Source organism: Mobula birostris, chromosome 29 (genome assembly GCF_030028105.1).
Source record: "Mobula birostris isolate sMobBir1 chromosome 29, sMobBir1.hap1, whole genome shotgun sequence".
Classification (NCBI taxonomy): Eukaryota; Metazoa; Chordata; class Chondrichthyes; order Myliobatiformes; family Myliobatidae; genus Mobula; species Mobula birostris.
Window position 1 is genome coordinate 8,260,565 of NC_092398.1, and position 27,080 is coordinate 8,287,644.

Sequence of the window (27,080 nt, forward strand, 5' to 3'; positions counted from 1 at the left end):
TTGCTGCCCTAAGGCCAGTGGTGTAAAGCATTACACTAACCACACTACCGGGCTGCCTAGATTTCATAATAATTTCATAATTACACGGAATGATATGAGAGCTAATCATTTGATTCTTTGAGCTTCACTCTTCAATATGACCTTCTCAATACCATGCACCCACTCTCCAACCCTCTTGAGGTTTGTGTCTAGAAATTTATCTGCGCTTCTTGCCAGGCCAAACAGTAAATTCTTACCCTTTATCTTGGGATTTGTTCCTTCCTCTGTTCCATTTGGCTGTTATCAGGATCTTGCATATTTCTATGAAATCCACTCATCAAACACCTCAAACTCTCAATACAAGTCAACCACATCTCTCTGCGTCCAACAGTGGTGGTATCTCACAAATTGCCAGAGGAACTCAGAACTACTGGCTACACATGAATGTCCACTTTTGGAGGTGTGTTCAAGAATACTCACTTTGCTGCGTTCAACATTGATTAAGTGTGGATTATCTCTGGCAATGCCAGCAGACACTGCCTAACCCTTAACACCTCAAACAGTTAAGAGTCCCCTGATCTGATGGGCCTGGCATCACATGGAGGTCACAGATGATGAATTCCTTCATTGTAAAACATTGGTCAGTTACTGCTATTTCCTCGTGTTTGCGTTACTAATGCCCCTGCCTGGTCTCAGCTGTTTTACACTGATACTTCGTGAACTGTAGAACAGGGGTTCCCAACCTGGTGTCCACAGACCCCTTGCCTTATCGTATTGGTCCATGGCATAAAAAAGTCTGGGAACTCCTGCATTAGTGGTGTTTATGTGGTATTTTTTGTGGAAAACTGCAAATAGCATTTACGGCAGACGCACAGATGAGACTTCCTCCAGAACTCAAAAGAGCCATTCAGGACAGGAAAAAAAAGTCAACTCAGGCATGTGATCCTTTAGAACTCTCTACCCCAATAGGCAGTAGACATTCAGCCTCTTAGTACATTCAGGACAGATATATAAGTTTTAGGGTGCTACTGGAACTAAGAGGCACACGGGGGAGAGATGAGCAGATGAGAGTGACATGGCGGGGGGGGAGAAGGGACATCAGTACAGGAAGGAGGCACAAGGTAAAGAGGCACTGTTATTTCATAATTCTGGCTAAACAGTGTAATCACAGAAACCAGCTGGCCTAGTCCTGCTCTGGTTATGTGAGACTTGCCGAATTCCAATTCACAATTACACTCTTACAATTAAAATCCTGAAGAAGGGTCTCAGCCCGAAATGTCGACTGCTTATTCTTTTCCACAGATGCAGCCTGTCCCATTGAGTTCTTCCAGCGTTTTGTGTGTTACAATTAAAATGGCTGCTTTAATTTTCTCATAACATCTTCAGTCAATTGTAGCACACATTCAGCACCTTCCAAGTGTTATATCCGTTATCAAAAGCCTAATGAAAAAAGTAGATTTGTCAGATCTGGTTCGCTCATTATTAAGGCAGCGTCCATCAATAAGGACCCTCATTACCCCGATGTTGCCCTCTTCTCATTGCTACCAGCAGGAGGTACAGGAGCCTGAAGGCACACACTCAGTGATTCAGGAACAGCATCTTCCCCTCTGCCATCTGATTTCTGAATGGACATCGAACCCATGAACACCACCTCACTTTTGTTTTTCTGTTTTTGCACTAATTTTAACTTAACTATTTAATATACATATACTTACTGCAATTGATGTGTTTATTTTCTCTATTTATCATGTATTTCATTGTACTGCTGCCTCTAAGTTAACAATTTTCGCGACATATTGTCGGTGATATTAAACCTGATTCTGATTCATTTTCCCAAAATGTCAACCCTTTATACAGCCGGGTGGAAATCAGTCTGTAGATGTAGAATCCAAAAATGTGCTTCAAAGAAGGATTTCCCAAAATTCATCTTTCAATTTAATTATGCCAACAGGTTCTATTAGTAACGTTAAGGTTTTGATTGGAGCTTATTGAATGGAAAAGCCCCATGCACAATACAATAGACAATAGGAGCAGGAGTAGGCCATCCGGCCCTTCGAGCCAGCACCGCCATTCACTGTGATCATGGCTGATCATCCACAATCAGTATCCAGTTCCTGCCTTATCCCCATAACCTTTGATTCCGCTATCTTTAAGAGCTCTATCCATCTCTTTCTTGAAAGCATCCAGAGACTTGGCCTCCACAGTCTTCTGGGGCAGAGCATTCCATATATCCACCACTCCCTGGGTGAAAAGGTTTTCCCTCAACTCCGCTCTAAATGGCCTACCCCTAATCCTTAAGCTGTGGCCTCTGGTTTTGGACTCACCCATCAGCGGGAACATGCTTCCTGCCTCCTGTGTGTCCAATCCCTTAATAATCTTATATGTTTCAATAAGATCCCCTCTCAGCCTTCTAAATTCCAGAGTATACAAGCCCAGTCGCTCCAATCTTTCGACATATGACAGTCCCGCCATCCCGGGAATTAACCTTGTGAACCTACGCTGCACTCCCTCAATAGCAATAATGTCCTTCCTCAAATTTGGAGACCAAAACTGCACACAGTACTCCAGGTGTGGTCTCACCAGGGCCCTGTACAGCTGCAGAAGAACCTCTTTGCTCTTATACTCAATTCCCCTTGTTATGAAGGCCAGCATGCCATCAGCTTTCTTCACTGCCTGCTGACTTGCATGCTTGTTTTCAGTGACTGATGTACAAGAACAGCTAGATCTCGTTGCACTTCCCCTTTTCCTAACTTGACTCCATTTAGATAATAATCTGCCTTCCTGTTCTTACCACCAAAGTGGATAACCTCACATTTATCCACATTAAACTGCATCTGTCATGCATCTGCCCACTCACCCAGCCTGTCCAGGTCACTCTGCATTCTCATAACATCCTCCTCACATTTCACACTGCCACCCAGCTTTGTGTCATCTGCAAATTTGCTAATGTTACTTTTAATTCCCTCATCTAAATCATTAATATATATTGTAAACAGCTGTAAAGAAATGTATTTACAACACATTGTAAAGAAAGCAAATGTGGTATTTGCATTAATAACAAAATCTTAGAAATGGTTAACATAAGACCATGAGACATAGGAGCAGAATTAGGCCATCACTTGAACCCAACATGACACAGGATGGGTTCAAAGGAGATCATATGTTTGTATTGTTACCACTGATTAACTGGACTCTGAAAACTTTCACTTGTTCCTCAACCATACTTTATTTACTTGTGCACAAGGAGAACAGCGTGGCCCCCCATCACCACACAGTTCCAAAGTCTGAACAGACAAATGCCATTTTATACAGAATTGACCAGCAGCTATGGATATTGACCATTTAGTAACCTTCTACATGGTCAAATGGTGTTAAAAGTCAATAGAAGCTGCAAGCAAACTGATGACACTTTGGAGTTCGTAAGTGTCCCTTAGTTAGTGTGTGCCTTGCATCCTTCTGTTACATCCTTAGGTTGTTTCTGTATGCCAAATGGCTCCAGTCCCATGCTGCGTAAAGGGAAGCCATGCCGTTCAAAGATCTTCCCTTCAGAGACCTCCCCCCCCCCCAAAACTTCCCTTTCTCCCAAGGTCAATTCTATCAGATTCCTCCTCCTTCAGCCCTTTACCTTGGACAGCTACCATCTCCCAGCTTCCCACTTCATCCCCTCTCACCTGCCTACCCCCTCACATGGCCTTGCGTATCACCTGCCAGCTTGTACTTTCCTCGTCTCCATACCACCTTCTCTTCCTTTTCAGTCCTGATGAAGTGTCACAACCCAAAACGTGGACTCTTAATTCCTCTTCCTCTTCATAGATGCTGCCTGATCTGCTGAGTTCCTCTGGTATGTTGTGCGAGTTGCTCCTTTCTTGAAAGATCACATTATCTGCTTTCTTTGCTTGCTTGGACGTTACCTTAACCCTTGCCTTGACACAACTTCCACAGTGTCATGCCAAATTACATCTCAACCTGGACTTCAAGGCACTGGATTTTCACGATCTTCCTTAAATCCAAACTGAAGAGATAGCTTGCGTTCATATTGACTTGCAGTTGGACAACAAGTCGTGGTCTCAAGTCAAACAGTACAGCGACTGCATGAAATCATGAACATGGAGTTGAAACAAAAGTTAATTAGAATCAAACCACATCTCTAAACATTGAACATGAAGCTTGCTGCAAAATATTGGATTACATGCAAACTTGGCCCCATAAGAACGACTTTGCAAAGTGTTAACATGGGAAGAATCAACTAAGATTCTCCTCAACTCACCTAGCCCGGATTACTGACTTTCTACAGATGTAGCCTATTAGAACATCTAAAACAGAAAAAAACACACTTTAACCCTCTTCAGAATGATCCAGGGAATGAAAGGATTAATGTATAAGGGGCATTTGATGGCTCTGGGCCCATGTGGGGGCTGATTTCGCCCAAACCTACCAAACATTTAAAGGCCTAGATCAGGGGTTCCCAACCTGGGATCCAAGGCATAATAAAGTAGGGGAACCTCTGGCCTAGATAGAGTGGATGTGGCCAGGCTCTTTCCTATTGTGGGGATTCTAGGATCAGAGAACACAGCTTCAGAATAGGTCATCCCTTAGGCTCTGGAGGCCAAATCATTGGGTATATGTGAAGTGGAGGGCAACAGGTTGTTGAGTGAACTCAGCCTGTTCTCCTTGGAATGACAGAGGATGAGAGGTGACCTGATAGAGGTGTGTAAAGTGATGAGAGGTATTGATCGTGTGGATAATCAGAGGCTTTTTCCCAGGGCTGAAACAGTTGCCACAAAAGGACACAGGTTTAAGGTGCTGGGGAGCAGGTACAGAGGAGATGTCAGGGGTAAGTTTTTTTTAAAACTCATAGTGGTGAGTGCATGGAATGGGCTGCCAGCAATGGTGGTGGTGATGGATACGATAGGGTCTTTTAAGAGACTTTTGGATAGGTACATGGAGCTTAGAAAAATAGAGAGCTATGGGGAAGTCCAGTAATCTCTAAGGTAGGGACATGTTCAGCACAACTTTGTGGGCTGAAGGGTCTGTATTGTGCTGTAGGTTTTCTATGTTTCTATATCAAAAAGGGGAGAAAATGGGAGAATGGGGTTGAGAGAGATAATAAATCAGCCATGATGGAAAGGCAGAGCAAATATGACGAGCCAAATTCTGCTCCAATGTCTTATAGTCTATTTTTCTCATTGATTCAATAAACATTAATATGATGTGCATTGATGGAGACACTGAAGTATAAATCTATAAGGAAAACGTACAGCATGTCAGCAGGCATTTAACTGTAAAATAACTTTTGAAGGAAAAGGATGAACGTTTTGCCAAATGGATGATCACTTGTAATGGAAAATGCCTAACTTCAAATTTCTGTAATGAAAGTTTAAAAAAATGGCAGAGATAATTTCTGGTGCATTTGATACAAAGCACTATTAGGAGTCATGTTATCTCTGTAGCCAAGTTTATGTGTTCTTGAGACTCATTTGAAACGCAAGTGAGAATGAAATAAGTTCCTTGCATTATGTCAGAGCAAATCCAGTTTGTCATAATCTGGACGTACAAAATTCAACAGGAATGTTTAATGCTATTCCTTTTGTTGTTTATTGTTCCTTTGCGCGGATTGGGCGTCTTTTTTTTTGCCGTTTCCTTAGCGTGTGTTTTTCAAGGCCGAGTTCTTAGTTTTTTTTTAACAAGGCCAATGTTCAACTCAGCACGAGGAGCTAGCTGGAACCCAAGACCACTCACCTCGAAGTCCGGTGCCGACGCCACTACACCAGCGGTCGGCTAATGCCCTGCTTTGATCTTCCCTATTTACCTTTTAACATTGCACATCCTCATTCAAATGGATAGCATTCACGTCAGTCTGTATTTACTTGAACCAAAATTAGCAGGGCACCAATCAAATAGCCTTTTATCTGAACCAGGGGCGACACACACACACAAAATGCTGGAAGAACTCAGCATACCAGGCAGCATCTGTGGAAAACAGTAAACTGGACTGGGGGCGGGGAGGGGAGAAGGGAGAGGGAGAGGGAGAGAGGTGGGAGGGGGAGAGAGTGTATGTGGGGGTAACAGTACAATGTGGTAGGTGATAGATGAACGCCGGCGAGGGGTGAAGTAAAGAGCTGATAAGGTGGTTGTTGAAAGGGGGAACCTGATAGGAGAGAATAGAAGACCATGGAAGAAATGGAAGGGGAGGAGCACCAGGTAAGAAGATGAGGGGAACAAAACAGGAATGGAGATCGGTGAAAGAGAGAGATAGGCAATTACTGGAGGCTTGAGAATTTGATGCTCAACCTTTAAGCCATGACCCAATACCATTAAGCAAGGAGTCCATGGACCCCAGATTGGGAACCCCTGATCTAAGCCTTTCATTTTAATTTAGAATTGCAACTATTGAGGGTAATTAGATTTAACATCCACACAAGAGTGGAAATTTCCAACATAATGATGCAGCCGTAAAAACCATAAGAACTCGGAGCAGAATTAGGTCATTTGGCTCATCACTCTGCCATTTCATCATGGCTGATCTAATTCTCCTCTCAGCTCCAATCTCCAGCTTTCTCCCTTATCCCTTCATGCCCTGACCAACCAACAATCTACCACCCTCTGCCTCAAATATACATCAAGACTTGGCCTATATGCCTGCCAATGGCAAAAAAAATTCCGGATTCACCATTCTCTGGCAAAAAAAATTCTTCATCTTCATTCTAAAAGGACATCCCTCAATTTTGAAGCTGTGTCCTCTGGTCTTAGACTCTTCCACCATAGGAAATATCCCCTCCACATCCACCCTATCAAGACCTTTCTCCATTCAATAGGTTTCAATGAGGTCAACCTTAGTCTTCTGAATTCTAATACAGGCCCAGAGCTATTGGATGCTCTTCATATGACAAGCCATTAAATCCTGGAATTATTTTTGTGAACCTCTTTTGAACCCTCTCCAGTTTCAGCACATCCTTTCAAAGGGGCCCGAACCTGCTCACAATACTCCAAGGCCTAACAGTGCTTTATATAAAGCTTCAACATTACATCTTTGCTTTTATGTTCTAGTCCTCTTGAAATGAATGCCAATATCACATTTGCCTTCCTCACCATAGGACTCGAACTGCAAATTAACCTTTAGGGAATCCTGCACAAGGACCCTCAAGTAAGTCCCTTTGCATCTCAGTTATTTGTATTTTCTCTCCATTTAGAAAATAGTCAGTCCCTTCATTTTTTCTACCAAACAGCATCGCCATGCACTTTCTGGCACTGTATTCTATCTGCCATTTCTTTGTCCATTCTCCTAATCCAAGTCCTTCTGTACCCTCTCTACTTCCTCAAAACTACCTAGCCCTCCATCTATCTTCATCATCCGCAAACTTTACAACAAAGCTATCAATTCCATCATCCAAATCATTGACATAGCTTGTTAAGCAGCCTCATGCGTGGCACCTTGCCAAAGGCCTTTTGAAAATCCAAGTACACAATAGTAACCAATTCTCCTTTGTCGATTCTACTTGACATTTCTTCAAAGAATTCCAAGAGATTTGTCAGGCAAAATTTTCCCTTGAAATCATGCTGAATACAGCCTATTTTATCACATGCCCCCAAGTACCCTGAGACCTCATCCATAATAGTCAACTCCAACATCACCTCAATCACTGAGGTCAGAACAAAATGACCTTTTCTTTCCTTTCTTCTGCCTCTCTCCTGGAGTGGAGTGACATTTGCAATTTTCCAGTCTTCCTGAACCATTCCAGAATCTAGTGATTCATGAAAGATCATTACTAATGCCTCCACAACCTCTTGCAGAACTCTGGGGTGTACACCATCCAGGTGACTTGTCTACCTTCAGACCTTCCAGTTTCCCCAAGAACATTCTCTAGTTATGGTTAACTTCACATGCTTCATCCCCTTGATACCTGGAACTTCCATCATACTGTTAATGTCTTCCACAATAAGACTGACACAACATACTTATTCGGTCCGCCTGCTATTTTGTTGTCCCCCATTACTACCTCTCCAGCGTCATTCTCTAGCAGTCCAACATCTCTTTTACACTTTATGTATCTGAAGAAACTTTTGGTATCCTCTTAAATGTTATTGGATAGCTTACGTTCGTATTCCATCTTTACCTTACTCATGACTTTTTAATTGCCTTGTTGGTTTTTAAAAAGCTTCCCAATCCTAACTTTTAACTAACCTTTGCTCTAATATATGCCCTCTTTGGCTTCTATGTTGGCTTTGACTTCGTTAGCCATGGTTGTATCATCTTTCCTTTAGAATACTTCTTCCTCTTTGGGTTGTATTTATCCTGTGCCTTCCAAATTGCTTCCTGAAATTCCAGCCATTATTGTGCTGCCATCATCCCTACCAGTGTTCTTTTCCAACCAATTCTAGCCAGCTCCTCTCTCATGGCTCTGTAAACCCCTTTACTCCACTGTAATACTGATACATCTGACTTTAGCTTCTCCTCAAATTTCAGGTGAATTCAATATTATGATCACTTGACCCTGTGTTCTTTTATTTTGAGCTCTCTAATCAATTCCGGTTCATTGCACATCATCTTCATTGCTGATCTAGTGGGCTCAACCAAGAGCTGCTCTAAAAGCCATCTCATAGGCACTCTAAAGATTCACCAGCACCAACCTGATTTTCCCAATTTACCTGCATACTGAAGTCCTCCATGACAACTGTAACACTGTCCTTTTAGCATGCATTTTCTATCTCCCGCTGTAATTTGTAGGCAACATCCTTACTACTGTTTGGGTTCCAAGCAACACCGCCCCATCTTCTTGCCTATCCTTTCGATGCAATGTGTATCCTTGGACAGGACATTAAAGCTCCCACTTATAATTCTGTGATGCCTACATCCTATCTGCCAATCTGCAACTGTGTTGCAAGTTCATCTAAAGGCAGTAAATCAGTGGCTATATTTCATTAGGAGTTTGAGGAAATTTGGTATGTCAGACACTTGCAAATTTCTACAGATGTACCATGGAGAGCATTCTAACTGACTGCATTACCGTTTGGTATGAGGGTTACTGCATAGGATCAGAGCAAGTTGTAAACTTAGTCAGCTCCATCGTGGGCATTAGCCTCCATAGTACCAGGACATCAAGGAGCAGTGCCACAAAAAGGCAGTGTCCATCATTAAGGACCCCCATCACCCAGGACATGACCTCTTCACACATTGCTACCATTAGGAAGAAGGTACAGAAGCTTGAAGTTGCACAGCTTCTTCCCCTCTGCCATCTGATTACTGAAGACATTGAACCCATGAGCGCTACCTCATTACCTTTTTATAATTTTTTGCACTACTTATTGAAATTATTTAATATATACTTACTGTAATTGTTCTATTATTACAGATTTCACAACATATGGTGGTGATATCAAACCCAATTCTGATTCATGCTATTTGTACATATCTACATTGGCGGTGCTGGATACTTTGGAAAAAGAACAACCTCTAATTCTGATTTTGAAAACAGTGAATGGAAAATTCCCACAATGAAATATAGTACACGGGAGGGTTACAGAATAAGTACCAATTAAATATTTCCTTCAGACAGCAAACAAAAACTTAAAACAAAACTTTCATGTAGCAGTTTCAAAACTAAAGTGTTATGAAGCTTGAAAACAGTTATTCCCTTCAATACCACAGCACAGTGGGTTATCGGACACCTAGGATCACCTTGTCCAGTAATGCAGAAAAATCACAAGCACAAGAAAATCTGCAGATTCTGGAAATCCAAGGCAACACACAGAAAATGTTGGAGGAACTCAGCAGGTCAGGCAGCATCTATAGAAATGAATAAACAGTTGACATTTTGGAAGGAGTGAGGCTTGAATTGGAGAGAGGTGCAGCAAAGTTGAGACAGTTGATGTCTTGTTGACAGCTAACAATAAAGAGATCCAGAGCAGGCAGAAGACTAGAGCAGAGTGTCCAGGTAGAGGGGAGGGGGGTAGTTGAAGATGGGAAAAGGAGTCATTAGTGCGGGCTTTGCCAAAGAAGTAGGCATGGAGACGGAGGAAGAAGAGTTTAGTGTCATGGCAGGCGCAGAACTCACAGAGCTGCGGGCACAGAGGTCAAAGGCTAGGCCCTTACCGAGTACAGAACATTCTGCTTTAGGTCAGAGCGAACTGAGAAGACCTGGCACGACAGAGCTAGGATCAGAGGTTAGGGGGAAAAACAGTTGGTAGTGTCTGAGGGATGGCTGGGGTGTTCAGGGAAGGTGGGTGCTCTGAGGGCCCAAGAGCTGATGGTGGGACCTGTGAGACACAGGACTGCAGAGTGGTGGTGGGGTAAGGGGAGACTGGGGTTCAAGCGGCAGCACGTGAAGTCCCGGCCTGGAGATGCCATCAGTCAAGGCAGAAAAATAGTCAACCAGATTGAATGTAATTATACCCCAAATAACTAAGAAAAACTTGTTTGTGTTTAGTAAAACATTGTTTGAGCTCACGGATATAGGCAGACATTCCAGTTTTACGTCATTTTATTGCACACTTACAAGAGAGCTCCTTTTGGTAGAAGTTACATACAAGTGAATTTCAAATTTATCTATAAATACTACTTATATACAGTTTCAAACAAATATCATTTATGCATAGTCTATCTTAAAGTGAAAATTGCAGGCATATACTGACTGCAATGTGATTCCCTAAACAATGTATTGTATTAGATCTTCAGTGTTCTGTCTCTTCCAATTTACATGATAAAACACTGGGAAATAGGCAATTATATAATATACTTCACACTCAGTAGTCCATGGACTGCTTTACTAACTATTGCCAACCTCCCCCCTCATCCCAACTCTTTCCAAAAAAAATTGAATTGATCTCAGCATAAAAATAACCAACGTTTATTCCCCATCACCCTGTACCGAGCTCCCTACACCCTCCCCCAGATCATTGCTTGTGTGCCTCTATGAACAACATCTTCCACATTAGTCAAAAAGAAGAAAGAAAGCACAGAGGCCAGGTCCAACATTAGTACACAGAGAAGGTGCTTTTAGCTGGTAGGCAAAAGACAAGACTAGACAGATATCTCGAAAGAAATGTTACTTTGTTCCCGACCTCGAAGGGATGATATCCACATCACCCCGTCCAGGTTGTTCTATAATACCGAATGTAGTTTTTTATATATATATATTGCTGTGCAGTGCAAGTCAGTCAACGAAACGATATAGCACATAACTTGGAGCAATTTTTCAGCTAGTGTTATTGTGTGCGTGGATGTATGTACTTGAGAGTAAATTCATACTCATCAAAAGGTTAGTCCAGTGAACCAGACTGTTCATCGAGGGTTAAACAAACTATTCAGCAGTTAGTAGATTTGTACTATAACGTTTATTAAAATAAATGCCAGGGTTAATAGAAACAGCAAACACCATGAAATAAAATGCAAGCATGTAAAAACATTTTTTAACAAGAAACTTATTAAATGAATAATGAGTTAACAAGTCAGAAAAGGCAACACTCCCAATGATAGAGATTATGATCACGAGAAATCTGCAATGGTTTCTGGCTATCAAAACCACAGTGGCCTCAAATCTGGAAGAAAAAATTGTAAATGGTATACAATATACATACAAAATGAAGATAGAAAAATACATTATAAACTTGTAACAATGGTGGTAATTACAATACTATACATGTGTGTAGGCAATATATTAAATATTGTACACAGCATATGTAATTGCTTTGCATTCAACCAACCATTTATGTAACAGCAGAGTCTTCGAGCTATTCCTTAATGTAACTGAGGGAATACATAATACTGTCAAAAACTTTCAATGTTTTGTTTACAAAAAAATAACACTGACAAAATATTGAGTTCGTACAATTGATGTAAACTCAATGAGAGTTGACAGAAGAAAAAACATCGAAGGGCAGCGAGAAATAAAACATTTCAAATTTGTTCTTACGCACTTTGTTCTAGAGTCAAACACTGCAGCATTGTATAATTAGTGATAAGAGCTGGTTTTCTGCCTCTAATTAATCGGCAAAACTAAGCCAAAAAAAGGCCTTCATTTTGTAAGTGAACATTAGAAAACTCTGATCTTACGCGGGGGAAAAAAGCTTCAATTTTATGGAGAAATAATGGCACAATGAGAAAAATTTGAAATATGAACAACTTAGGAAGACACAAATGGTGGCATAAAATAGAAGCTGGTTGAGAAACTTGTTGCATAGAATCAATAAACTGAACAGGCCTAATCGCTTTTAAATTTGAGTAGCTTCACACAACTGCCCTCGCTGTTCTCTCTTTTTTTGAACACCTTTGCCAATTCAGACCACTTCCCTTCTCTCTAATGATGGACTGACATGCATCAGGGTTGAGTCAAACAATATGTTGGTTAGACACTTACAAAATGACCAGGCATGTATAAGGCACTATTTTCCTTCTGTTATGCTCTTCTCTTCTCACCCACAACCCTGCAAAAATCCTAGATATACTGTTTTGGTCTTCAGTTTATCTTTTTTTTTACCATAACCATCCAGCTTCACTTCCATTACATTTTTTTAATAGTTTTTGTATTTTGTTACTGCAAGTAAGTATAAAAAGCTAAATTGTCAAAAATATATATTTCTTCACCAGCACCCTGTAAAAGTATCTAGTTTTTCCTCTGTGGTTTAAATGCACTGAACTTATCTACACTTTTATAACATATATAGTAAATAGAATAGGCAAGCATGGCTTTCACATCCTTCTGAAAGAAGTGTCCATTTACGAAGAGTTAGAAACAGATTTTTTTTTGCATCCAGAAAGTGACACATTATGAATGTACCTTCACGTCAAGATACGCGTGAGTAGTAAGAATGGCACTGGCTTTCCCCAAGCTGAGCTTGAATGCAAACTAGTACATTGGATCAATGTAAGCAGCTCGGATCAGTTAAATGACATTGTAAACTCGTGGGGCGGGGACAAGAGAGATGGGAGAGGAGAATACTACTGCGCACGACAGTAATTGGAGATGACGAACTAAATGTTTGGCCTCTTCAATTGGATGCTTAATGCAAAAGAATAACACAACAAAGTTTGCAAAAGTTAATCAAACATAAACATTTCAAGCGGTATTCTTAGCAACTAAAAAAAGCAATTTCTGGCACAAGATGCTCTAACGATGCAAAATGTTATGTTACCCCTATATTGGTGTTTTGGCATTTATCTTACTTTAAACTGCATGGTTTGGATTAACCAGGGCTGTAGATACCCGGGAACAGACTGGAGAGTCAGGCTCAAATCATGAACAGACTTATGATTTGATTGATATATGTGGAAGATGGCAAAAGGTTTAAGGTTTGCTGATCATTGAAGTATGACACCAAGAAGGTGTGCTTGTGGCAGAATGTGAAGTCCGTGCTACAAGTGTACTAACCAGCAGACAGCTATTCCACTTACAGCTGTGGGAAGGGGGATGCCGCTGACTGGAATTGATTGAACTACAAAAACAAATAGTGGGAGAAACCATCCCATAAAACCAATTGTTGACTAATTTAATTGGTTTAATCAGGTAGTTCTGATATTCTCACCAGGCTTTGTTCAACACATTTTTCTTTTGTTTTGTGGCTAGCAATACTGAATTACATTCTCATTCTAATGTGGCTCCAAAAATGGGCTTGAGTGTTTGGCAACAAAAACCAATAGTACTGTACATGAAGTATTAAATCTCCGTTCATAATTGCAGTGTACGTTGTCCGTATTGAACTCTTCCCCAATATACTTGACTCAAGGTTCATTCATAATGCATCATCACAAATGCGGTCAAAGAGTTTGTAACTACAACACAAACTAACATCAGATCTCCATCACATTTGTCCAGTGGCAACTGTCTGTACAGCGCTCAATCCTTTTGCCAGTGCAGTTAGAGACCTTCCTTACCATTCTTTAGGGAGAATCTTTAAGAGATGATCACTGAGAAACAGTAGTGAGGGATGAACTGGACTTATTGCTTTAGTATTACTCAGTGCAGGTTCTGGCACCACATTCACCCAACCAGAAAAGCTGTGGCTGGAGCTTTTTTTTTATATAAACGTTGTTAGGTAACGAGACGAACAGACAGTGCCTCAGCTCGCTGCATTGGAGACAGGCAAGCATAGGCGATAACCAGTTAACTGATCAGCAGACAGGCATGGTCAGGTCATCATTGGGTGAAGAGTTCAGAGGTCAAAGGTCATGGGTTAGTTGCTTGTGGCAGCTGGGTAGTTAGGAACATAAGAAAACAAAAAGATAGAAAAAAGATATTAGCGTCAGCTAGTGAAGACTGATGACATGAACACTACTTAACTAATACAAACTATTTGTAAAAGATCTGAAACTCGATCACAAGTATCATGATTTGAGCATGAAAACATGTCAAACTCTCAACAAAATGAACAGAAATACACGACTAAATTAATGGTTAGTAGCAGTCACAATATAAAGTTCAAGGCTGGAAGAATTTTGTACAATACATGAGCCAAAACAAATTTAGAGTCATGGTCCGTTAATTACAATTCTAGTCCTCCAGATATACATACAGCAAGCACTTAAAATGGAGGGAATTTTAAGCTGAAATGCACGTTACTTTGGGCCACATTTTAATTTAGGATATTTCATGCCACATTTACTTCTGTCATGGAATTATGGCTTCTAATGCCACATAGCATCCACCATCAAGCAACCCCTCTCCCACAAACAATCACCCCCTTTCCTCCCCCACATCTGCTGCCACATCCTTGCCTATGGTTCTAGGCTCTTGGTTCCCAGTGACAAACAACTGGAGAATGGTCCCAAAGTTATCAAGAGTGTCGGAACCACCTCTGCCTCCTGGAGACAGTAAGTGGAGAACTCTTGACGTCCAACTTTGGTCTTGTATTAATTTCCAGAAAATGATTTTGCCACAATGAAATGCTGTTATAAACTTTTTAACTCCTTGTCACAAGCATGTGGCAGCCATCGCCACATGGTGTTGGAAACAGTATTCAAGATCAAAATTGTGAGTGCATGTGTTCATTTTAGGTTAATAATGAGAAGCCTGTAATTTACATACTGAGTACTGTTGAGATGGTGATCCTTTGGTCTCGTACAATTTGAATTGAGGTCCTGCCAGATTTTTGTAGGGCCCAGGACCCAGGACCAATGGATTCATCCAGCCCTGAAGGTCTAAAAAAATTATGGGAAGAGAGACAGCAAAAAAAATTCAAAAAATGCTTTTCTAAAGATGTTCGAGTTGACTGCTATTAAACATTAGTATTTATCTATGGCAAAATGAAAGGGCAGAGGTTATTTTTACTCTAGATGAAAGTTAATTGGGGAACACCTTTGCTCCAAATTTCATTTTAAGGCACAGCGTTAAAATCACTGTTGCCGTGTTTAACGTTAAAAAAAAATTCTAATGTTAATCAAGCTTCTAGATAGATGCAAGTTCAGTGGGGGTGGTCTGAATCTGAACACTTTTGCAAAAAAAAATTCTGTACAAAAATTGCTACATTACAATTTCAAATACCTACTCGTAGTTTCACTGATACACAATTTATCAAACTGAAATAGCATTAAATCTAAATATATTTTTTTTTACGATTTCATCTCTACAACAAATTCTCAGAGAACAGCCATGTGTTGGAACCAGAATAAAAAGACTATACTTCGAAGGCAGTACAAAGAACGGTTTTGGAAAGGTAAGAACCACCATTTAACCCCACAATATACATGTAGCTTAAACATACCCTCTGCTATCGAAGTAGGTTGCCTTTTCTCTACACAAGACATTAAAAGCTTTTCACAGAGTGAGCAAAATTCACAGGAATGAAAAATTTTATAGTGAAGAATAAAAAATAAATACCCATGATAAAAATTCCAGTGCAGAAACACTAGACAACCAAAAATTTTATTAAGACTAAAAACCAGGAGCAAAAACACATTGCAGAGAACAAAAATGAAATACAAACTCAGTGCAAATTTGAACAATTTTAACCAGAGTAGACATGACCCTTGAATATGTACACCTACAGTTAAGTCCTCAGGGACCAAGGTTATTATTTCCATAAAGCGTGCAGAGGGTTGAATAGCTATTCGGGCAGTAATTTGAGCTCTAAGCTTCATTGCCCTTGCCTCTAATCAATTCCTGTAAACTGTTACACTAAAGAAGCAAATAAAAGTCAAAAGGGCACTCTGACAGTGTATAAAAAAAACCTTAAAATTTCAAACAATGCTTTTAAATTATAGTTTACAAGGCCTCAGTACTGAGGTTCAACTGCAACTAAGCAAACTGGATCCAGCCATTATAAAATGCTCCCACCATCGCTTTGCAAATGTTAAATGCAGAAAAATAATCTATTCTTTTCAAGCAGGATTTATTAGACAGAAGATTAATAAAGAAATGTAGACATTTTAGTAGCTTCATAACTTTGAGCTCCGTGGTAAAAACCCAAACATCAGCAACTAATCCTGTCTTTTTTATATAAATATGATTAACATTTGGCGAAGCCACAGATAGATTAATATTATGGATTTATACAAAAATGATGAATTAAAATTAGTGCAAGGAGAACCAATCTGTACTCCTGACTTCTTGTATAACTTAGGAATGTAAAGTTTTTTTTTTGTTTTTAGATTTCCAGTGGTCTTTATTGGTTTCTAAAATAATTCAGTTTGCATTACAGCCGTTCATTTCATGCTCTTCATTCCAATGAACCAAGTACTTCCTACTCTTGACAAGTCACTGCTTTAATACTGATCAAAGTAAGTGCCGTTCTGGCTACAAAACTAAACTAACCTCTGTCTGCGGTCACAATCCTTTGGTAAGGATGGACACGCGAATCATGCCTCCGAACTTTTGTTGCCATCGCACCTAGTTAAATTGCAACAAGTCCAAAAGAAAGTTAGAATCTTTTTTTGAAAAAAAAGGAACTCAAAATTGGTGAAGATGTACATAATTCAACAATACAATAGCACAATGACTTGAAAAGTTAGGTAATCTTGCCAGACATTTGCTTTACTAACTGCTTATCTCTCAGTACTGTGTGCTGGGGCTGTTCAAAAGGTTTCATTCCAATGGATAACTGCATATGACCAACACACCCAAGTACAATATCAATTTCAGTTAACTTACTTAAAGATTTGCTAAATGGCCTTGGACAAGAGGAGCAGGGCATTTCTGTGTTCAATTCAACTGTAGTATTTTCAGTGCTAGCCTTTTGGAAATCCTCAAGCAAGTGAAACCAGATTAACGCAGTAAGAGTGAAGCTTACCAACATTGTTGCAGATATCTCCATGACTGTTGGGGGCATTATTAAGCTGTCATTCCTTGACGATCAACACTCAAAGCTTTCTCTTGCAATCTAATTCCATTTTTTAAAATTGAAAATCCTTAAACAGGATACTAGTTAATGGGATTAGTGTAAATGACTTAAAAATCCATAGTGTCAAAATGAAATTATGAGGATTCGTTTCAATATGGTCCAGGAATTTCCTTACCGAACCCAAGAGAGTAAAGAAAGACATCTGGAGTATTGCATACAGTTCTGGTCACTCCACTATTGGAAGGACATTGAGGCTTTGGAGAGGCTGCAGAAGAAGTTTACCAGGATTCTGTCTGGTTTAGAGGACATGTGATATCATGAGAAGCTGGACAAACTTGGGTTGCTTTCTCTGAAATGACAGAGGCTGAGGGGAGATCTGATAGAGGTTTACAAGATTATGAGAGGCATAGATACAGTAGATAGACTGTATTTGTTTCCCAGGATTGAAATGGCTAATCCCAGAGGGCTTGCATTGAAAGTGAGAGGGACAAGTTTTTACTCAGTGATGGATGCCTAGAATGTGTTGCCTTGTATGGTGGTAGAGGAAAATACAGAGGCTTTTATGAGGTATTTGGATAGGGTACATAGATGTAGGGATATGGACATGGTGTGGGTAGGAGGCATTAGTGTTTGGATTTTGTTGATTTGCTTTTAGCTGGCTCTGCACAACATGGGCCGCATGGCCTGTTCTTGTGCTGTACTATTCTATGTTCTAAAACTTGTATTCAGAACTGCTTTGTTCTTCAGAGCCTCTAAATACAATCTCAACGAAATGCTTTGTTATTTTGGTATGACAGACTCAAATTTAACAGTATTTAACACCAGAGCACTCTGCACAACCTCTAAAGATGCTCTTCCAAAGATGCCCATTCCTGTTATGTAAGAGCAGCCCTGGGTCCTTTATGGTACCTGCAGATTACTGTAGGTCTCGTTACTTTATTGTGATGTTAGGAAAATTGCATCACACAAGTTATCTACTTAAGTTTACTCATGTGCTATGTTGTTAATTAAGTTAGCACCAGTAAATATTCAAGAGGGGGGAGAAACACTGTGGGCAGTTTACACATATAATTTAGTGCAGGAGAGAGATCCAGAACCACAGTAAAAACCCATCAGCATTCATTGATAAGCAGTTAGTAAAAAAATAAAGTACAAAAATAAATGAGCCTTGCACCAAGCAGAGATTGAAACACTGCAGATTTGGATCATGAGTGCCAGTTTGGCAAGTGTCAGTGTGTTACAAAGGTTGATCAGTGGTTAGTGTGCATTGTGATACAAAGATCAGATTCCAATGCCTCTTGCTCTAGATCCCAAAAGAAATGTACTTTTAAATCATAACAGCATGTGCCACTTCAAGGCAGCAGCAGCATTTCCAGAATTTTTTTAAAAAAACTTGTTTCAAAGGAATTTAAAGTAATTTAAGCTTCACCTTATCTTGATCTATTATTTCACAGGCACAATGACAAAAGGTTCCATTGTAATGATTAACCCTTAAAGCCCTAGCCACAGGTCTGTTTTGTAGATTTAAGGTCATGGGTTAATTTACCAATGTTTACAGATTAATGTTGTTACTGAGATAAAGCACTAAGCCACCATTTCAGAAAAAAGGGTAAAGAGCGATGTTTGGTAGATCAAAATAAAATGTCAGCACATTGAGACTAGTCTGCAAGTGACCTTCAAAATCACTGAACCTGCACCTTCTTCAAAGGGTAATGTCTAATTCATAGGTAGGTCAGGCAAGGAACAAACTGGACACAGTTCAGATCTCCTAAGCTGCTTCAGCACTGCATCTTGACCATAAAAGCCTCAAAGCAAGATTGCCCATTGTGAGCAGTTTTACATTGTGGGTCTGTATCCAACAGAAAACTAAAACAGAAACTGTATACATTTGAGATATAAAATAGGAACGTCTCATTTCAATACGGGTTGGAACTGAACCCAAATAAAATTGACAAGAACGGAGTGTTCTAATCCATTGCACCATCATGTCCCCAACACATTTCTCGCAATTTTCCATTCTGACATTTAAATTTTAAATACAGGCCCACGAGTTAAGCAGTATGACAATTTAGAGCTGCTTTTTTTTTGAGAATTATATCTGAATCAATACATTGTCTACTAGCTATATTTACAAAAAATCTAAAATACTCAATTTTTTTTGATTTTTTTTTCCTTTAAAAATCTAATAACCTTTATGGGAAAGCCAGTAAAAACCCCCTTTAATTCTGGTTCTTTGTTTATCACCGCACACCATCACCTTGCTGCTCCAAGTAGTGGTTTGATAGGGTATATGGTATGGCATTCATCCAATCAGGTCTTCAGTGTATCCATTTTTTCAACATCGCTACAAGGGAACACTTGTTTCAAAAAAAATAAAAGTGCTTTAGGTACTTTAAACCACTGACCGTGTCCTTAAGTCTTAGGATATATTGTATGATGTGGTTAAAGCCTGCCAAATACTGTACACCCTGCACCCAAAATAAGCTTGGCTATACTGCTCGTGTTTCAATGTGCTTGGTCAGGCTCTTCACTTCTTCAGAGGAAGTTATTATTTTCCTGAGGATTCAGACACATGTCCCATGCATTCTTAGCCTTTCGCTGGAAAAGCCATACCTAAGGACAAACAATCAGCAAGTTAAGAAAGTTACAGTTTTTCCACTTGTACATTTTAAAAATAATTTAATATAGCATAACACATTAGCTTGTCCCTCATGATTCACTTTTTTTAAACTCACTACAAACCCTTACCTATTCCCATGTCCTCTTATCTTGCTTAAATTGTGTAATCTCAGTGGTTCAACTAAATTTCAAAGCTTTGTGTTCTACAGCTGTTCCCAAGCGATTAGTTAAATGTTGAAAATTCAAAACAACTCATTTGCAGTTAATTCAATTTTTCAGCAATATTCAAACTGCAAGCTAATCTACATTTTAGGTAGTCCACCAAATGTACTAGGTAACATGTATTTTCCACAACTGATGGTCTCACTTTAAGGACCATCTTGTTATTTCATGGTCTTTCATTTCATACTCATTATTTATTGCTAGTTATTTATATTTCCATTTGCAGTTTGTTGCTCATTGATCCCGTTTTCAGTTACTATTCTATAAATTTGCTGAGTATACCCACAGAAAAGGAATCTCAGGATTGTATGTGGTGACATATACGTACTCTGATAATAAATTTTATTTTGAACTTAAAAGTCACAAGATTTGATAAATATCGTATCTTAATTTTAGCTGGAAAGTCAAACATCTGTAGGATTCATTTTAAAAAGTTCAGCTGTGAATACGATTGTGCACTAATAAAAATTAGTTATTTCCATTTGGCTATATGAACCTGCATACAGATCTCAGCGTAAGTAATAAGTATTTTTCAAGAGGGAATTGATTTAATTATTTAGAAATGTAAAACAAAACCATAAAATATTAAAAAAGTAAAGATAGCATTTTTGCTAACTTTATGCTTCAAGTCTACTTGCAGGGTTTGCTTACCTAGAACCCCACTTGGCTCCATTGGATATTCCAGTAGAGATGCGGCTGGTGTCAAAGCATATGGGTAGTCGTAGGGAGTTGTATAGATTATACCAGCTTCTGGTGAAGGTGGTACTAAGGCAGTTGGATGAGGAGTTCCGTTAGGCATAACTGTAGCTGTCTGAATTGGCCTAATTATATTCATAATGGCAGGACCAGCTGGCGTAGAGGCACGCAAGGCAGCTGGTGGAAGCATGGGGGCAGCTGGCCCAGTTATCAGCCGTGGACCCTGCGATGTCGCTGCAAGAGAAAAGGCAAGGGTAGCTGCAGTAAGCAACAGGGATCACAAGGAGGGGAGAAAGGAAGGTGAGCAGGAAACAGGAGGAAAAGAATTAAAGGAAGTATGATAGGGAAGGAAAACAGGAAATTAGTCCATGCAATGATCACATATGCCCAAATAAAAGCACCCCATTTGCAAGCTAATTTCCCCTTTACCAATATTTAATCAAGCATAATTTTAAAGAAAATACAAATAGAACAAACTGAAGTGATATATACAACAATTTGACACAGAAGCCAAAACTGCAAATTCAAAAAGCCGTGACAATTTTATACCAAAGATTGAAATACTAGTGCCATGTACTGTAGCCATTTCTGTGATATATTTCATCCCTCTTTCCCTCATATTGACAAGTTCTAAAATACGAAGATGTGAATGAAATCTGCACACTTCTCCAGATTTTAGATTCTTCAGTTAGAAGTCCCATGTCACAGTAAACTTAATTATTCTTGAAGTGATCTCTTACTTGATTCCAATTTCAAATGTTTTATTGCTCAGATTTAAGATAAACTGCAGATGGTACAAGCAAAGGCACTAGCATTTCTGTGCACTTTGAAATGGAATACATACTTTCAGCTGCGTTGAAATTAGCAAGTGCAAAATTTCCATAAATTTACCAGTAATGCATTAATGGGTACATGCAAGGTGATACCATTTGTTGGGAAGCAAAATGTTTGTGTAGCCAGTGAAGTTGAAATATCCCACAAGGTTGGCTGATGCACTGATGCTAATCGTGACTTCACTCCTACAACTTTTAAATGCACATCAAAATTAGGCCCTTCAATCAGGGTTTTTCCAACCTGGGGTCCATGGATCCCCTCAGTTAATGGCAAGGCGCTATGGCATATAAAAAAAGGCTGGGAACCCCTGCCTTAATTGCAACAATGGCACTTTAAAATACTTCATCTGGAACATGCATGGTCATCTAAATGTGTGTGTGGTCAGAAACAGAACATTCATCAATTGGTATCACCTCATTCATGTACTCAGTATACACGGCCACAGACTTGTGAACATCAATCATGCAAGTGAACATTTTGATAGAAAAATACTCAGGAAGTTGGGGGTTTAGAAAGCCATTTATAATTCAGGACAAGGTGACATCTTGCAGGTGGATGAAACAAAATTAAGACAATGTTCCACTACTAGTCCAAAAATTAAACCAGAAATACATTAAAATATTCAGGAGTGACAAAACTGACATCAAAATTTGTGCCCTTTCAGTATTTGAGGATATTCAGATCTTTCACAGTCCAAATCATACAAGTCTTCTTTCTTTTAGCTCTCAACAGGTTACAAAAGCTTAGCTTACTTGGTCAACTTTAAACAAAATAATCTGGCACAGCATTACTTGCTTATCTCAGTATTCTAAATCTTATATTCACGAGAATGCTAAAGAGAGTTCTTAGCAAGTGGCAGTAGTAGCTTAAAATATTTCAGAAGCCAGGATTTATTTAGAGAGCATTGTTTTCCCCTTGCCCTGAAACAGGAAATCTTTTACACCAGGTCTTTAGGATGCGAGAAGAACTGGAAAATCAACAACTACTTGCCTCGGTGAACTTGGTGAGCTGCTGGGCTTTTCCATTAAATGCTGGGAGTCAACTACGTGGACCAGACCGGGCAAGTCGGGCAGATTTTCTTCAAAATGGCTTCAATAGATTTTTAATGACAGTCCCGCAGTTTCATGGTTACCAATACTGAGAGCTGCTTTCATTAGTTAGGTGGCATGATAAGATGCAAAATAATGTCTAGCAACATTATTATTTTGCTCTTCTAACCCCCTCAAACCACTGCCATCCTAAGTGACAAAAGGAAAATGGAAGGACCCCACTAACAGTTGTGCTTAAAATTGGAAGTTACTTCATTTTGCGCCACACGGTGGAATAAAAAGTCAACATTTACAGTTTGAGCTCGCAAAGAACAGTCTCAACAGCGGCATCTGAAAGTGCGAGACACATATTTCGAAGGTCAGTTAGTCATCCAGAGCAGACTCAAGGCCAGCAAAAGATTTCTGGATATATTACTCTATACTCCCAGGTGGGAATCACATCTTCACTGATTCATACCATACCCATTGAATGAATGCTACAACCATGTGCTTACAATCTTACGTCATCTGATATGCTTTGACTTACTGTGACCAGCCTTCCTACTCTTGTAATCCTCATGTATATTTTTGTTTACTCTGATCCAGCACATTTCCTCCCAGCTAACAACTTTATTGTTTTCTATGTTTAAACCTTTGCACTAGTGACTAAATATGCACTTAAATCTCTTCCAGGCACCTCCTACATTGTAAGGAACTATGAAACAGACGACCACTCCTTCCGTCCTTTAACACTCGCTGTTCACTCTAATTCCAAGCCTCTCAAAGTCAGGTCCTCGAACAGAACCACAACCTTGCCGCAGGGTTTGGAGGCTTGTGTGCCTCAATGACCCAGAGAGCTATGTTGGCTGGAGTCAGGGCTTTATGCTTAGTAGGGTGACCCATGTCAAACAGGTCAAAGGGTAGAGGCCAGACTAAGAGTGGTCCACCGGTCCTCCATGTTCGGGGGTTCAGCTCATGGCAAACAACCCCGACTGGTAAAACAAAACTGATACAGAAACAGCAGTGAAGAATCCTTCTACATCTGAGTGCGACGGTATTCTTGAGTCTCCACCCAGGACTTGCAAGACTGAGTGGTGAAAGTCTGGAGGAAGCTACTGACACGATCAAGGAAGCCCTGATACAAGAGACGGAGGACCTTCACTGCTGCCCTAAATGCCAGCTGCATAACAGTCAGCAAGTCAAACTCATATGTTAATCACTCATCAGCAGAATAGTTACTTATTGAGATGGTAAAACTGGAATACTATCCCATCTGCCTGTATCCCAGTTAGTTGCTCCTTGAAACCTCCCCAATCAATCTCAAACCCTTACATTTTGATGTCAAATTCTATTTAATAATGCTCCCATAAGAGATATTAGAATGTACATGTTTTAAGGCACTAAACAGATGCAAACAGCTTGCAACACAAAAGTATTATAACCAATTTGTGCTTTCTAAAACTAAGATTCACATTGAAAACAATTATGTGAAAGTGCAGATCTCTTACGTGTTTTGATGTTGGCATCTCTGTAGGTACCATTAAGAATAGCTAACTCCATCAGTTGCATCTTCTTCAAGTTGTCTTCACCTTCTGCCTGCAGTAAGATGAATATACCACTGTCAGTAATTAAGTTACATTGTATGTTGCTTTTGATACCTTAATACCCCTGTCTACATATGTGGCCTTAACAGAAGGCAAAGTATCAAAACTTATCCTCATTTCAGTTCTGTTCTAAAATTCCATTCAAGAAAAGTATAGAGTTCTGAAAAAGGATCTCGCAAACACGAGGAAATCTGCAGATGCTGGAAATTCAAGCAACACACACACAAAAATGCTGGCGAATGCAGCAGACCAGGCAGCATCTATAGGAAGAGGTACGGTCGACGTTTCGGGCCCAGACTCTTCGATCTAGTGCTTTCCTGGCATATATGAAAAATATACTCTTTGATTGCACATATAAACTATGTTGGCCAGACGGGACACGTGGTGGAAACATAGGCAGCCTATCCGTTTGGGTTACCTGGAGAAATCGGCAGTAGCAGAACATTGCATTCGCAATGGCCTTAGGATTGACTTCGACGACAATGGCTTTTGGGACCGCAAATTAAAGGAAGCCATTGAATTAAAACTGGAGGAAAAGAATTTTAACAAAAACGAAGGTCTCACTCTAAGTAACTGGAATTCAACTGTTAACAAGTGCGAGAGTGGAAACCTGATTGCATGGGGACTAACCAATCAGGAGGGACAGACTACTGGGGTATAAATACCACCGGACTAAACATACCCACGCATCATCCCTGATGAAGATGGCAGAGTTTGTCATTGAAACATCGATTACAATTGATACTTGCACCCAGCTAGAAGCCCGAGAAGAGTTTACTTGTACAAGGATCTGGCTTATAAGGTGAAGTTCAATACAAGGGATCGGCTTCTCACTCAAACATTGAGTAAGAGGTCAAAAATCCATAGGGATTGAGTATTTTAATTTTAGATTCAGAGACAGAACATGGTATCAGGCCCCAACGAGCCAATGTTGCCTAATTATATACATGACCAATTAACCTCCTAACCCGTAGACCTTTAGAAAATGGGAGGAAAATGGAGCACTAAGAGGAAATTCATGCAGTTATGGTGATAACGCACAAACTCCTTTCGGACAGCAGTGGGAATTGAACCCAGGTCACCAGTTCTATACTTTGCATTATGCTAACCACTACGCTATTGTGCTGTGCTCAATGGAGGAAGATAGGCATGCAATAAAATACTGAAAATATTATTGATCTGAAATTAAATATTAAGATAGAGATCAATTAGAAAATTCCACAGAAAACAAGGCAAAAACACTTGGATGTATTTGGATGCCAATTAAATGAACAAAAAGTTAGTACAGCCAGTTCCGAGAGATAAAAAACTGAAGTTTGTTTATCAAAGCCCATTTTCATCCCCTTGTAGACAACACACATTATGTGTCATGTCATATGATGTGGGTGATCATGGTCTTCCCTCTGTCTTTAGTATGAGCAGTTCTAATAAGCTGTTCAAAACCTTTGCCTGTCCTTCCCTTGATATAACTCATAACTTATGGACAACAGACTTTTTAAAAATGTACCAGAAACATAGAAAATCTACAGCACAATACAGGCCCTTCAGCCCACAATGCTGTGTTGAACGTGTACTTACCTGAGAAATTACCTAGGGTTACCCATAGCCCTCTATTTTTCTAAGCTCCATATACCTATCCAGGAATCTCTTAAAAGACCTTATCTGCCTGCACCACCATCACTAGCAGCCCATTCCACACACTCACCACTCTCTGCGTAAAAAAACCCCTGACATCTCATCTGTACCTACTTCCAAGCACCTTAAAACTGTGCCCTCTCGTGTTACTCATTGCAGCCCTGGGAAAAAGTCACTGACTATCCATACAATCAATGCTTCTCATCATCTTAAACACCTCTGTCAGGTCACCTCTCAGACTCCATCACTCCAAGGGGATAAGGCCAAGTTCACTCAGCCTATTCTCATAAAGAATGCTCCCCAATCCAGGCAACATCCTTGTAAATCCTCTGCACCCTTTCTATATTTTCCATATCCTTCCTATAATGAGGTGACTAGAACTGAGCACAGTACTCCAAGTGGGGTCTGACCAGGGTCCTATAAAGCTGTAACATTACCTCTCGGCTCTTAAACTGAATCCCACGGTTGATGAAGGCCAATGCACGGAATGCCTTCTTAGCCACAGAGTCAACCTGCGCAGCAGCTTTGAGTATCCTATGGATTCGGACCCCAAGATTCCTCTGATCTTCCACACAACTAAGAGTCTTAGCATTAATACTATATTATGCCATCATATTTGACCTACCAAAATGAACCACCTCACACTTATCTGAGTTCAACTCCATCTGCCACTTCTCAGCCCAGTTTTGCATCCTATCAGTGTCCCGCGGTAACCTCTGACAGCCCTCCACACTATCCACAACACCCCTAACCTTTGTGCCATCAGCAAATTTACTAACCCATCCCTCCACTTCCTTATCCAGGTCATTTATAAAAATCATGAAGAGCAGGGGTCCCAGAACAGATCCTTGATGCACACCACTGGTGACTGACCTCCATGCAGAATATGACCCGTATACAACCACTCTTTGCCTTCTGTGGGCAGCCAATTCTGGATCCACAAAGCAAGGTCCCCTTGGATCCCATGCTTCCTTATTTTTTCAATAAGACTTGCATGGGGTACCTTATGAAATGCCTTGCTGAAATCCATATACACTACATCTACTGCTCTACTTTCATCAACGCATTTAGTCACATCCTCAAAAAAATTCAATCAGGCTCCTAAGACACAACCTGCCCTTGACAAAGCCATGCTGACTATTCCTCATCATATTATGCGTCTCCAAATGTTCATAAATTCTGCCTCTCAGGATCT

At 40.0% G+C, this 27,080-nt stretch overlaps 1 protein-coding gene across 4 annotated transcripts in view; it reads right to left on the minus strand.

Moving 5' to 3' along the window:
* Positions 1-10,439: 10,439 nt before the first annotated feature.
* Positions 10,440-27,080, minus strand: part of qkia (QKI, KH domain containing, RNA binding a) — a 134,509-nt gene continuing 117,868 nt past the window's right edge. The window contains exons 5-9 of one of the 4 annotated variants that reach the window (XM_072246823.1): positions 24,155-24,242; positions 20,740-21,018; positions 16,722-16,796; positions 14,997-15,109; positions 10,440-14,162 (exon numbers count right to left, since the gene is read on the minus strand). In XM_072246823.1, coding sequence (XP_072102924.1) covers positions 14,139-14,162; positions 14,997-15,109; positions 16,722-16,796; positions 20,740-21,018; positions 24,155-24,242 — 579 coding nt within the window. In that variant the 3' untranslated portion in view covers positions 10,440-14,138. Of the gene's footprint in view, positions 14,163-14,996; positions 15,110-16,721; positions 16,797-19,652; positions 19,861-20,739; positions 21,043-24,154; positions 24,243-27,080 lie in introns of all 4 variants that reach the window. The other 3 variants (XM_072246822.1, XR_011883571.1, XM_072246824.1) reach the window with 3 other exon arrangements.